This window comes from Sycon ciliatum, chromosome 13, assembly GCF_964019385.1.
Source record: "Sycon ciliatum chromosome 13, ocSycCili1.1, whole genome shotgun sequence".
NCBI classification, from domain to species: Eukaryota; Metazoa; Porifera; class Calcarea; order Leucosolenida; family Sycettidae; genus Sycon; species Sycon ciliatum.
Window position 1 is genome coordinate 3,680,587 of NC_088655.1, and position 11,347 is coordinate 3,691,933.

Consider the following 11,347-nt stretch of genomic DNA (forward strand, 5'->3'; position numbering starts at 1 on the left):
AATGCCGTTTGACACTTGCAGCACTTGGAGAACTGGTACATGGTGCCTGTAGGCTGTAGGTCTACCTAACGTCCTTGCAAATGCGTTTTTTCAGGGCTGTGAGTGACATTCCCGGGTACGCGTGTAGACCGTTACTTTACTCAATGTTCAGGGGCGTCGGAAGGTAAGCTACAAGGTAGTGTGGTACGGTCAGCCATCTGAAGTACAATTCACTCGTGTGGGAGGGATGGATGAGGCGAAATTTTTGGAAATTTAAAGCCCAAATCAGTGCATTTTATTGATTCACAGGGTACTTGGGGCAAATAGTGGTACGGTCAATACCGTAGTGACCGTACCGTGTCCGACGCCCCTGATGTTACATTATAGTCCACCTACTTTCATGGCCTCAAAACCACACACTTCCTGCAGGATGACATTAAATTTTGGTACCGGTACCTTTAGAGACGGCCGACCAGGCCAGATATTATGGTGAGTGTACAACAGAAGACCAAACTAACTGTTACTTCAACTAACGTTGCTACTTCATACATGTAGCAACAGTTGACACAATCATTATCATGATTGTGGTCCCGGAAAGTAGAGAAAAATAGAAAATTTACAACCATGCGCAGATCGCCTCCATTACTTGATAATTAGTTGATTGTCATGTACATTGTATAAGTCTTGGTTTCTTACATTAGTTGAGGTCAAAGGTCGAAAGGTCAAACTGTATAGCCACCAAACACAACGATTTCCCTCACTCGTATTACCAAGACTGGCAAGAGTAGATAGATACCGGTACTAGTAAACAGTTTATCTACTCTTGGTATTGTACTTACATGGAAACCAAGACTTGCGCAATCAACTCTGAAAAAAGCACCGACTCGTCAGTTCATATGCCGTTGAGAGTGTTTTCATTCATTCAATGATTTAGCCGATAAAAACCTCAGGAATTAGGAAGCTTTCCACGCGCAGTCAAAGTAACGTTAGTTTGCTTTTCGCCTTCAGAACTTAGAAGCTACCCTACTTCACGGTCAGGTCTAGTTTAGGTGAAATGGCCTCTTCGTCTTCGCGGTATCTTCTGTTGGCGCTGTGCCTGGCTGCTCTGCAGCTAGCGTCTCTTGCAAGCGCTCAGGGGGAACTGCGAACAGACGGTTTGTGCGTCAATGGCACGAAGCACAAAACTCGTCCAAGTCCTGAAGGGTCGGACTACGCCGAATGCCACAACTACAAGCAAAGCTCCTGCTGCACAGCAAACTTCACCAAAGTCCTCGCCCAGGCCACGGTGACGCACATCGAAAACTTTCACTGGGGGCGATGTGGAAATTTGAGCAAGGCCTGCGAGGACTTCATGATTCACGTTGAGTGCTTCTACAGATGCAGTCCCAATGCAGTGCACTGGGAGGGTGAATTCTCTTCGTCCATAACGGGAGTGCCGATTTGCTCCGGATTCTGTGACGACTGGTTTGCTGCCTGCCGCCGGGAGATGAGTTGTGCAACGAATTGGATATTCGACTACAACACAACCGCTTCAGGGGAGAATTACTGTAGCACGGATTCAACTTGCATGACCTGGGAGCAGCGCTATGGCAATGCGACTAGCATGTGCAATACACTCTGGGGCACGTCGTTCAAGTACACCAGCGATACAGCAAACTGCATCCAGCTGAACGGCACTAATCTGCTGATGCGGAACACGGAAGTGGTGAACCGCCTCTTCTCCAGTGGATCTACTCCATTACCTCTGCCCGTTGCTGTTCTTTTAGCAGTTCTTGCACTCGCATTGCTTGCTTGAGATTGGCATCGATTCGATTGGGGCCGCTGTAGGGAACGTCATCATGTGTCTGAGCCGGCGGTTCGAGGTTCATGCGGACTGAGAGCTGGTGAGTGTTTGGTTACGCCCCCGCCCATGGCTAGGTTGAATATGGAGACTGCATCTACACGAACAGCTCCGACGTTGCTTCCTGTGTGCTGGTACAGGATAGCAGGCGCTCGGATTCGCTCGTGCGCACGCGCGAGTGCGTGTGTCACTGTGTGTGTGTATGTGTGTGTGTGTGTGTGTGTGTGCGTGCGCGCGTGTATGTGTATGTGTGTGTGTGTGCGTGCGCGCGCGTGTGTGTCTAAGTGTATGTGTATCATGTGTTTGCGGGGTTCACGCGGTCTTTTCCGCGAGCGATCGGTTCGGCATCCGGAGTCTGCTGAGCTGGTTGTCGCCGAGGCCTAGGTTGCTCGCATGTGAGAATCTATTAATTGCAGCATATTATTTGTATTATAAACACTGGACATGGATACTGGATAACCGTACTCAGTACCTCTTTACATTTTACAGGCTATGTTTTATTATTATTATTATTAACTGGTTTGAGGGAAAGAGACAAACGGGAAAAGGTCTGAAGAAAAAATTGACTGCCACCACCAGGACTCGAACCAGGGACCCTCGCTTGTAGCCAGCGATGCTCTAACCACTGAGCTATGGTGTAGTCGTTATCCCAGCAGAGGCCGTTCAACATTTTCTTCAGACTTCGTAACATATTATTATTATTATTATTATTATTAACTGGTTTTGAGGGAAAGCTTTCCTTTTGATGGTGCTTTCCTTTTGATCTTGTCTCTTATTGTTGTGTACTTTCCACAATATTGGGTTGCAATGTAAGAACATACAAAAAAAGTCTGAGTGTATGTGCGTGTACATGTCCGTATGTGTTGTGGCAATTTTCCGTACGTGCAAGCGGGTGCCTGCAGGTCTATACAAGAGCTTCCCCGCATGCAAGTGTATGGCTTCGTATGGAACCCAATGTGTGTGTGTGTGTGTGTGTGTGTGTGTGTGTGTGTGTGTGCATGTGTGCATGTGTGGTGGTGTATCTATGTGTGTGTGTGTGCGTGTGTGTGTGTGTGTGTGTGTGTGTGTGTGTGTGTGTGTGTGTGTGTGTGTATCAGAGTCCTTCGCGAGGCCTTGCAAGCCCGCGAGTGGAGCAAACTACCGCACGAAGACGACAACTTGGAACGACTCTAAGCATTGGCTCATGGAATGTTTGCTCTGTTGTGGAGAGTGATGGACCTGTTCGAGTGGCCGCCGTGAGAGGAATCGTTTCCGACGATAAGAAAATCTTTCAAATAGTTGAACATCTTGACAATGTGTGTGTTCTCTGCTCTGGTGGAGGACGGTTGTACTTTTTCGGGCTCTTGTTTCTGGCCTCCGTCCGTGCTTGTTCTCGCCGTTGTGGACGGCCTGGGGTGTCCCCAGCCGTCCAGGCCAACAGTGCCTGAGGTGGGGTATTCACTGACAGGAGACTTGGTCGGATAGTTCCGATGCCGACACTCTCCTCGTCGCCCCGACCTCGGAGTCCTTCGCGAGGCTTTGTAAGCCCGAGAGTGGAGCAAACTACTGCACGAAGACGACGACTTGGAACGACTCTGAGCGTTGGCTCATGGAATGTTCGCTCTGTTGTGGAGAGTGATGGACCACTTCTAGCGGCAGCCGTGAGAGGAATCGTTTCCGATGATAAGCAAGATCCATAGCTGCTGGAGATGGCTCTCTCAAACATGGTCCCGCTCGTCGTTCTTTATTGTCGGCCCCGTAAGGGGACACGTGACCGTAATGGCAGTGTTTACCAGGACCAGGACCAGGCGTGTGTGTGCGTTTGCATGTGTGTGTGCATGTGTGTGTGTGTGTGTATGTGTGTGCGTGTGTGGTAGGGACCGGCGGATTCTGCTCGAAAAAGGTGGCAGATTCTGCTCGAAAAGCAGTGAAATTGGCAGAACCATACAAACCTTATGCCGGGCAATTCCTCGAATTCTGCTCCATTTCTTTATCCACATACCAAACATGCATGAAACTTGACAGAAAAAGTACCGAATTCTGCCAATTTTTCTGCCGGCAGAATCCGCCGGACCCTAGTGTGTGGTGGTGATGGTGGTGGTGGTGTGTATCTGCGTGTGTGTGTGTGTGCACTCCATGTACATTGTACAGTACATGTGCAATGTACAGTACTGCTCAATGAAATCCAGTCACGTGACTCAAGTACACGCCGGGCGTTGCGCAGCCCTAGACCTGCGAACACTGGGCTGCAAAATGGTGCAAGGTGCAAACTTGAGTGACGCGGCTGGATTTCATTGAGCAGGACTGTACATGTATACATTGTATGCTATGTATACACATGGACGATATAACTGCAGTACTGCAGTTATATCGTCATACTAACAGCACTGCCTAACCTCATCTCACAATCGCTTTCTGTGCAACAGCGCCTTTGATGATCGGTCTTTTAAAAATGGTATTCAATATTATACTTGAAGTATATTTCTGCTAGCATACTGGCCCTGTGGTTGCATACATGTACATGTGTACATGTAAATGCAAACTGTATCGTTCAATGCACTACAAGTACCAACTAGTCTGGCTTCAGGGAATGATATTTTCCAACACCTTCCGGCACGGTACAAGGGGGTTATCTTTTCTAAATATTTAAATCCTAGTGTGTACCACATGCCTGGAGACCCCTACAGTGTGCCCACTTGAACCACTACTGATACTGATGCTGCTATTGATACTGCCTTTACTAGACTTTAGCTGCAGCTCTCCAGGCGTCTAGACCTGACCACCACGATCACTAATAATAATAATAATATTATTATTTTGACGACTACACCATAGCTCAGTGGTTAGAGCATCGTTGGCTACAAGCGAGGGTCCCTGGTTCGAGTCCTGGTGGTGACAGTCAATTTTTTCTTCAGACTTTTCCCGTTTGTCTCTTTCCCTCAAAACCAGTTAATATTATTATTATTATAATATTATTATTAATTTTGTGAGACCTGCAAAAAGCTGCATGCCAATGGCAAAGGGATCGTGCATGATCAGTGCTGTCCAGGTGTGATCTGCGTGCAGTGCATACTTTGTGAAGTAGCCCTGTAGATAACTGAAGTGGATAATAAAAGGGATTTCAGTTTTTGACTCCCTCCCTAGCTAGGTGAGGCCCTGATCGTGACATTCCGAGTCGTGGTCGGATACGCCCGATGCACGATGCACATGTACGTTGGTCCATGGTAGCTCTTCTAATATTAATACTAGTAGATTAATTTTAATGGTTTGAGGGAAAGACGCAAACTGAAAAAGTCTGAAGAAAAAATGACTTACCGTATATTCTCATTATAAGCGCTGTGCTTATATTTTTTCAACACCCCTCTACCCCGTGCTTATATTGGAGACCGCGCTTACATGTATATTTTTTCAACCAATACATCCATACAGAGCAAGAAGAAATACATGCTAGATATCATGCATGCCGCATTGATTTCCAACAAGACCGTGCTAATAATAGAGACTGTGCTTATAATGTTTCGAAAGGTGCCCACCGGTTTATCGGGTGTTAGCGGCCGTCGTGAGTTCCCTTCGGGAACGGATACGATAATTTACTTCTTTTTTTTCACAGCGTGCTAGTATTAGAGACTGTGCTAGTAATGGAGACCTGTGCTTATAATAGAGAATATACGGTATACTAATGAGAAAGGACCAAGGAACTACAAGTTACGCTATAATGTCCACTATAAACACCACCAGTTAGTAAACAATCAGCTCATGCGATAACATTGCACGACACTGACCGACGGTACTGACGTTGACGGTACTGACGTTCTACAAGACTTACATAACTGGCTAACAGCTCTAGCACATCTAGCACAGCTATGTTATCATGTGACTGCTAGGTTTCCTGATCGAAAACATACAGAGGAGGCAGCACCACCGGCAAAATGACCCAGGAGGACGACAGCGAACTACGCCAGCAACAACAGCACGGTCACAGGAAGAAGCAAGTATCATGAGAAGGGTCAACCTGTAAAGAAACGGAGTATGGTCAGCCGGACAACGAGGACAAGGGAGGACGATGATGGTGATGGTTCGGACGATGAAGAGGAAGCTAATGGCAATGACAAGGAGGTGAGTGAAGAGAGTGACGATGTCGATGCCGATGGTGACGGCGGTGATCAGGATGACAATGACGAATAAGCGAAAGGTGATGATGGTGGTGATGGTGATTGCGATGATGAAGATGATGAGAAGTGGAAGAAGAAGTAGGCCGTGTACAAGTATTTTGTTCTTGAATCAGCGCTGTATGATGATTCCTGGTTCAGTATTGCATGTCTTGTCTCGTAATGTTCCGAAGGTGTTAGAAGCTGTTTACATTCACGAACGTCACCTGACCTATTCATTCAGAAGGAATCAGTCACTACACTGACACTATTTCCGTAGTTCCCACAGTCTAGTCCTACATTTGTATGTTTAGTCCTTCAAACCATCCACATGCATCATCTCGTCAAGTTTAGTCCTTGTTTTTCTTCTTCTTTCTGCACTTGTTTTCCCATCACCACACCACAATCATTTTCCTGTTAGTTTACATTGTACATTTGGCATTGTTTCACCTGCATGTATCTCCTACATGTAAATGTTTCGCTTTTAAAATGTTTCACCTTCTCTGCATTAATAAGCATGTTCCTTTTTTTGACACACACAATTCCCCTACTATCGCCGAAGTCGCACCGACCTCTTCTTCACATTGTTGTCCCCAGCACGGGCTTGCGAATTAGATGGTTTGGAGGCAACAGCGTAGTGAATGGCCAACGGTCCTCAGCGCTTATTCTGCACCTCCATGAGCGACACTGACTTACGCTGCTATCTGGTGTTCACGAGGTGTTTGTCGCCCTGGAAACGGAGCGTCTGCTGCGTCTCGATAAGTTTGTGCCTGGTGATGTTTGTGCCTGGAGAGCACTATAAACATGGACATGTACATGTAAGTGGTGCTCTTCAGCCACAATCTTCCTCAGCCTACTCAAGCTCAACTGATGAGGGGTGAATTCCCCGAAACACTGTGTCGTATTGAGCAGGGAGTAGTGCTTTCTTGCAGGTTTGCCGAGTGGAAGGTTCGATGGACTTCTCGTGTGCTCTGGATGGCAGTCGTGAGTCAGTCAAGTGAGAATTCAAGTCGGCAGGAAGAGAGTAACACCCCAAGTATCGCCGGAGTCGCACCGACCTCTTCTTCACGTTCCTTTTTTGTATTCTCTATTGTGATGTATTGTGCAACTGATGATCGTCACAATGACAATGTAAACGTTCATGGAAACCTTTAGACCTACATGTACATATACCTACCTACATGTACATATACCTACCTACATGTACATGTACATATACCTACCTTGCTTTGTGCGTTTGAAGTATGAGTGCGCCAATTATTTTATTCATAGCATTACAAATCATCGCCGAAGTCGCAACCACTATTTCGCATTATTAATAATAATAATAATAATAATTTGAAAGTAGGACGGAGGCAGAAAATATTACAAAAAAAGTATTGTCTACGCATGCATCTACGCAAGAGTCACCACCAGCCAATTAGGACATGTGTCAAAGTATTGAACGTTTTCGTTCCCTTCTTGTCAAAATACTACAGGGAATGATGGAAATAAGCTAAAAGACTACAACTATAAGGAAACGGTACCTCGGCAATCAAGTGTCACCTGTCGGGCAGTGCTAGTTGTCGTGAGTGGTACTCCGATGATGTATTCTCTGTTTTGTCGCGTGGTAGGTCTTTGTTACATCTTGCCGTGTTGGAAGCTTTGTACATACGTAAGTTAGACCCTGAGCTTTGTGTTCAGAAGGAGAATGTGTTGTCTTTACAGTTGTTTGGCACTGTTCGTCGTGAAGGTGCGAAATAGATCTCTTGATGTTTCTCTCTTTTTCTTGTCACTACGTTTTTGTCACTTATTGGATTTGCATGCTGTTTTCTTGATTCTTCACATCTATTTTTTTCGTGTCACTTCTACACATAATTGGAGTGATATATTTCTGAACTTCTTTTCCTTATAGTTGTAGTCTTTTAGCTTATTTCCATCATTCCCTGTAGTATTTTGACAAGAAGGGAACGAAAACGTTCAATACTTTGGCACATGTCCTAATTGGCTGGTGGTGACTCTTGCGTAGATGCATGCGTAGACAATACTTTTTTTGTAATAATAATAATAATAATAATAATAATATAAAACTCGGGTATTGAGCCAATAATACTGTATACTGTATACTGTATACTGTATATAGTATCTAGTTACAGTGGTGGAGAGTTACTCTTAACTCGTTTCCATATGTCCTTTTCCTTTCTACTTTTAATAATAATAATAATAATAATAATAATGCCCCCAGTCATGTATTTTCTTTCTCTGCATATGCCGTTTTATCTCGTCTGAGTTTGTCTTGCTTGGAGTGTCCCATGTGCAGCATGCTTGGTGTTTACTACTTGAGTAGTTCTGTTATACATGACTGTGATTTTATGTGAGTATCGAAGTTGGTATAGTTGAATTTTTCTCTCATGAAGTTTATCAAAATTTTGTTCAGGATTTTCTTTTATCTTCATTGATTGGTGCTTCACCCTTGGGTCATATGGATCCCGGTGCTGTGCTTCATGCCTCCTTTCAAGCTTTCTTTTTCTGCTTTGGGAGTGAATAAAGTCGTCATAATAATAATAATAATATAACTACGGTCAAGAGTATGGGGATTATAATACTCTTGATAATATTAGAGATTGTATTATGTTCTCGTAGACTACCGTACTGTCATTGTAGTTCTTGAGCTTGATGACGACAAATCGGCCGCTTCAGTTCAGCTCAGCTAGTACTAGGATGTCGCGGAAGAACAAAGCCCGTGTCAGCGCAGTGCAGTGCAGTGTTACAGTGGTTGGTGTGACTGATGGTGTGTCACTGATTTGATTGACCTTCACAGGGCTTACTGACTGTATACTGTAGACTATCATAATCGGTATGGACTCGGATGGAGAGCCAATGATTATTAATTTATTGAAAAGAAAAAGGACCAATGAACTAAAAGTTACGCTATAATGTCCACTAACACCACCAGTTACTAAACAAACGCGCTAAACAAGTGCTATCGCACAAGCTGATTGTTTAGTAACTGGTGGTGTTAGTGGACATTATAGCGTAACTTGTACTTCCTTGGTCCTTTTTCTTTTTCTATAAATCATAATTGGTACATGTATATAAAAGGAGATTTGTCTCTGACGATGGGTGACTGTCCCGAAACGTCATAATTTTTCGACATCACTAGTAAAAGAATTTTCAGCCAGCGCACGGGCCAAGAGTGAATAGCAACTAAACAGAGTGGTTGCCAGTTGACAAACTCCCTTGTATTTACAATGCAGTTGCGTGATGGCCACCACTTTCTGAGACATAATTCATTAATTGATATGCTGACTTTACTGTGAAGTAATAGAAAATCACATACATGTACCGGTACATGTACCCCCACTTTTAAAAGTTTCACGCCCGTCATCCCATGCAGCATGCAACAAGATCAAGAGTCATGCAGGGCATTCGAAGTAGGATGACAACGTCGCTCCGGTCCGTGTGCCTGAGTGTGGTACTGCGTAACTGCGCACGTACAATCATGTAGTAGTTACACAATGTAGTACATTGTAAATAGTATTTGAAAAATGAATAGCCTATTGTTGAGGCACAGTAATATAATTTAATACAGGTGTATGTAAAGTGACGGCGAGGTGACTAAACTCTAAAGTGTCAATGAAGAGAACAAGCTGAATCAACATGTGCATTATACATGTACATGTTGATGCACAGGATTGTAGTTGATTCGTGCAGGATGAAGTCATAGAAACAGTGCGCAATACTAGTCACAGAAATGAAAGAAAGGACGAAACAACGTGACATGATTGTACTAGTACTAGTACTAGTGACATTGTAGTGAAAGGAGAATAGACAAAGACTCGAACAAGTAAGTTTCCGTACAACACTCATTAAGGAATCGTCGTTGTACTAATGGACATTGCAACACCAAAGAACTACTATTAACACTACTGTATAAGAAAACAAACAAGGAAAGATAGCAACTATTGACGACAACATTAGTTATGGCATGCATAGCTCAGTGGTTAGAGCATCGCTGGCCTCAAGCGAAGGTCCCTGCTTCAAGTCCTAGTGGTGACAGTCCATTTTGTCTTCGGACTCTTCCCGTTTGCATCTTTCCCTCAAACCAATGAGTATAATAACGGAATACCACAAAGGCAGAAGAGAACAGATACAGCCGGCTAGGTCATTGTTGTAACGCTGCGTTTCATGCACATAACAAGGCTAAGGCAATCCTCACACAACTCATAACAAAGCTAAGGCAATCCTCACACAACTCAAATGTGTGAGGATTGCCTTAGCTTTGTTACATGTATGTGCATGAAACGCAGCGTCATAACAATGACCTAGCCGGCTGTCTCTGGTCTCTTCCGCCTTTGTGGTACTGCTCCATCCTTGTGGTGTTGAGCACTCTAGGCAATCTGGGAATTCTTGCTATTGTAACGGTATAATATTATCATGTACATGTATATGTACGTGGATATGCGGACGAGGTGTGTCCTCCCCTTGTGAGTTGGGGTAATCCTTTGCGTGTCATTCAACGACTCATTGTCATCAGGACGCTATCTTTCTCTTGTAGTGTAGGTTGTTCATGACGGCTGTGGCGCTGTGCTTCTTATCAACTGAAAATAAGACAGTTAGTGATAGTTGACAACGATCTCATCCTGATGAGTTGCGAACTTGCCATCCTTCCTTCCCGGAGCACGCGAGGTAGACGCGTAGTTTGTACATGTACTTCACGACAACAAAAATGACGTTCACGTGGCAGCCACTAATAGTACACATGTTGATCTACCTACATTGTACATAATTATGGCTAACCGGAGAGCGACTTCGCTACCGCCAGGCACGTCTCGATATCGGTGCAGTGGATTGCGGGGCAGTCGTTTCGAGCGCACACTCATTGATGTACGGGTGTTTAAGTTAACCCTCATGCTGCCTCGAACCGCACTGCACCACTGGCCACTGTCTATTACCGACATGAACAGGAAAAACGAAAGTATTAGGAGCGGGTCCGGAATGTCGACAGTGCGTCGTTTGCCCCGGTGGTCACGACGGCGTCAGGTGGTTTTGGGCGTTCGGCAACCAGCCTGTACATGTATAAGATAATCGCATCGCTGCTTGCTGATAGACGAAATGAACCATAATAATTATTATTCACATGTCATGGCATTTGTCAGGTGCCGCATTTCCTTTGCCCTCCTAAGGTTATGTATAGTGTGCCTTAGACTTTAGAGGGTTTAGAACATTATTAGGATATTTTGGAAAATATCAACAAAGAATTGATCAACAAGAGCCTCCCGCCACGCTGGTGGTTTCAGAGGCAGCTATTTAGGGCTTTGTAATTCGTATGTATTTGTGCAGGCGTGCGCGTTGTGGCCGGTTTCCTAAAAAAAACGTGAAGAAGAGGTTGGTGCGCGAAAAAAACAAACATGGATTAGTT

General features: G+C 44.7%; 1 protein-coding gene across 1 annotated transcript; it reads left to right on the forward strand.

Moving 5' to 3' along the window:
• Window positions 1–1,033: 1,033 nt before the first annotated feature.
• On the forward strand, window positions 1,034–1,774 carry LOC135829060 (riboflavin-binding protein-like). Its single transcript, XM_065341466.1, has one exon. It carries the CDS (start codon window positions 1,034–1,036, stop codon window positions 1,772–1,774), a length of 741 nt encoding a protein of 246 aa, XP_065197538.1.
• The last annotated feature ends 9,573 nt before the right edge of the window (window positions 1,775–11,347 follow it).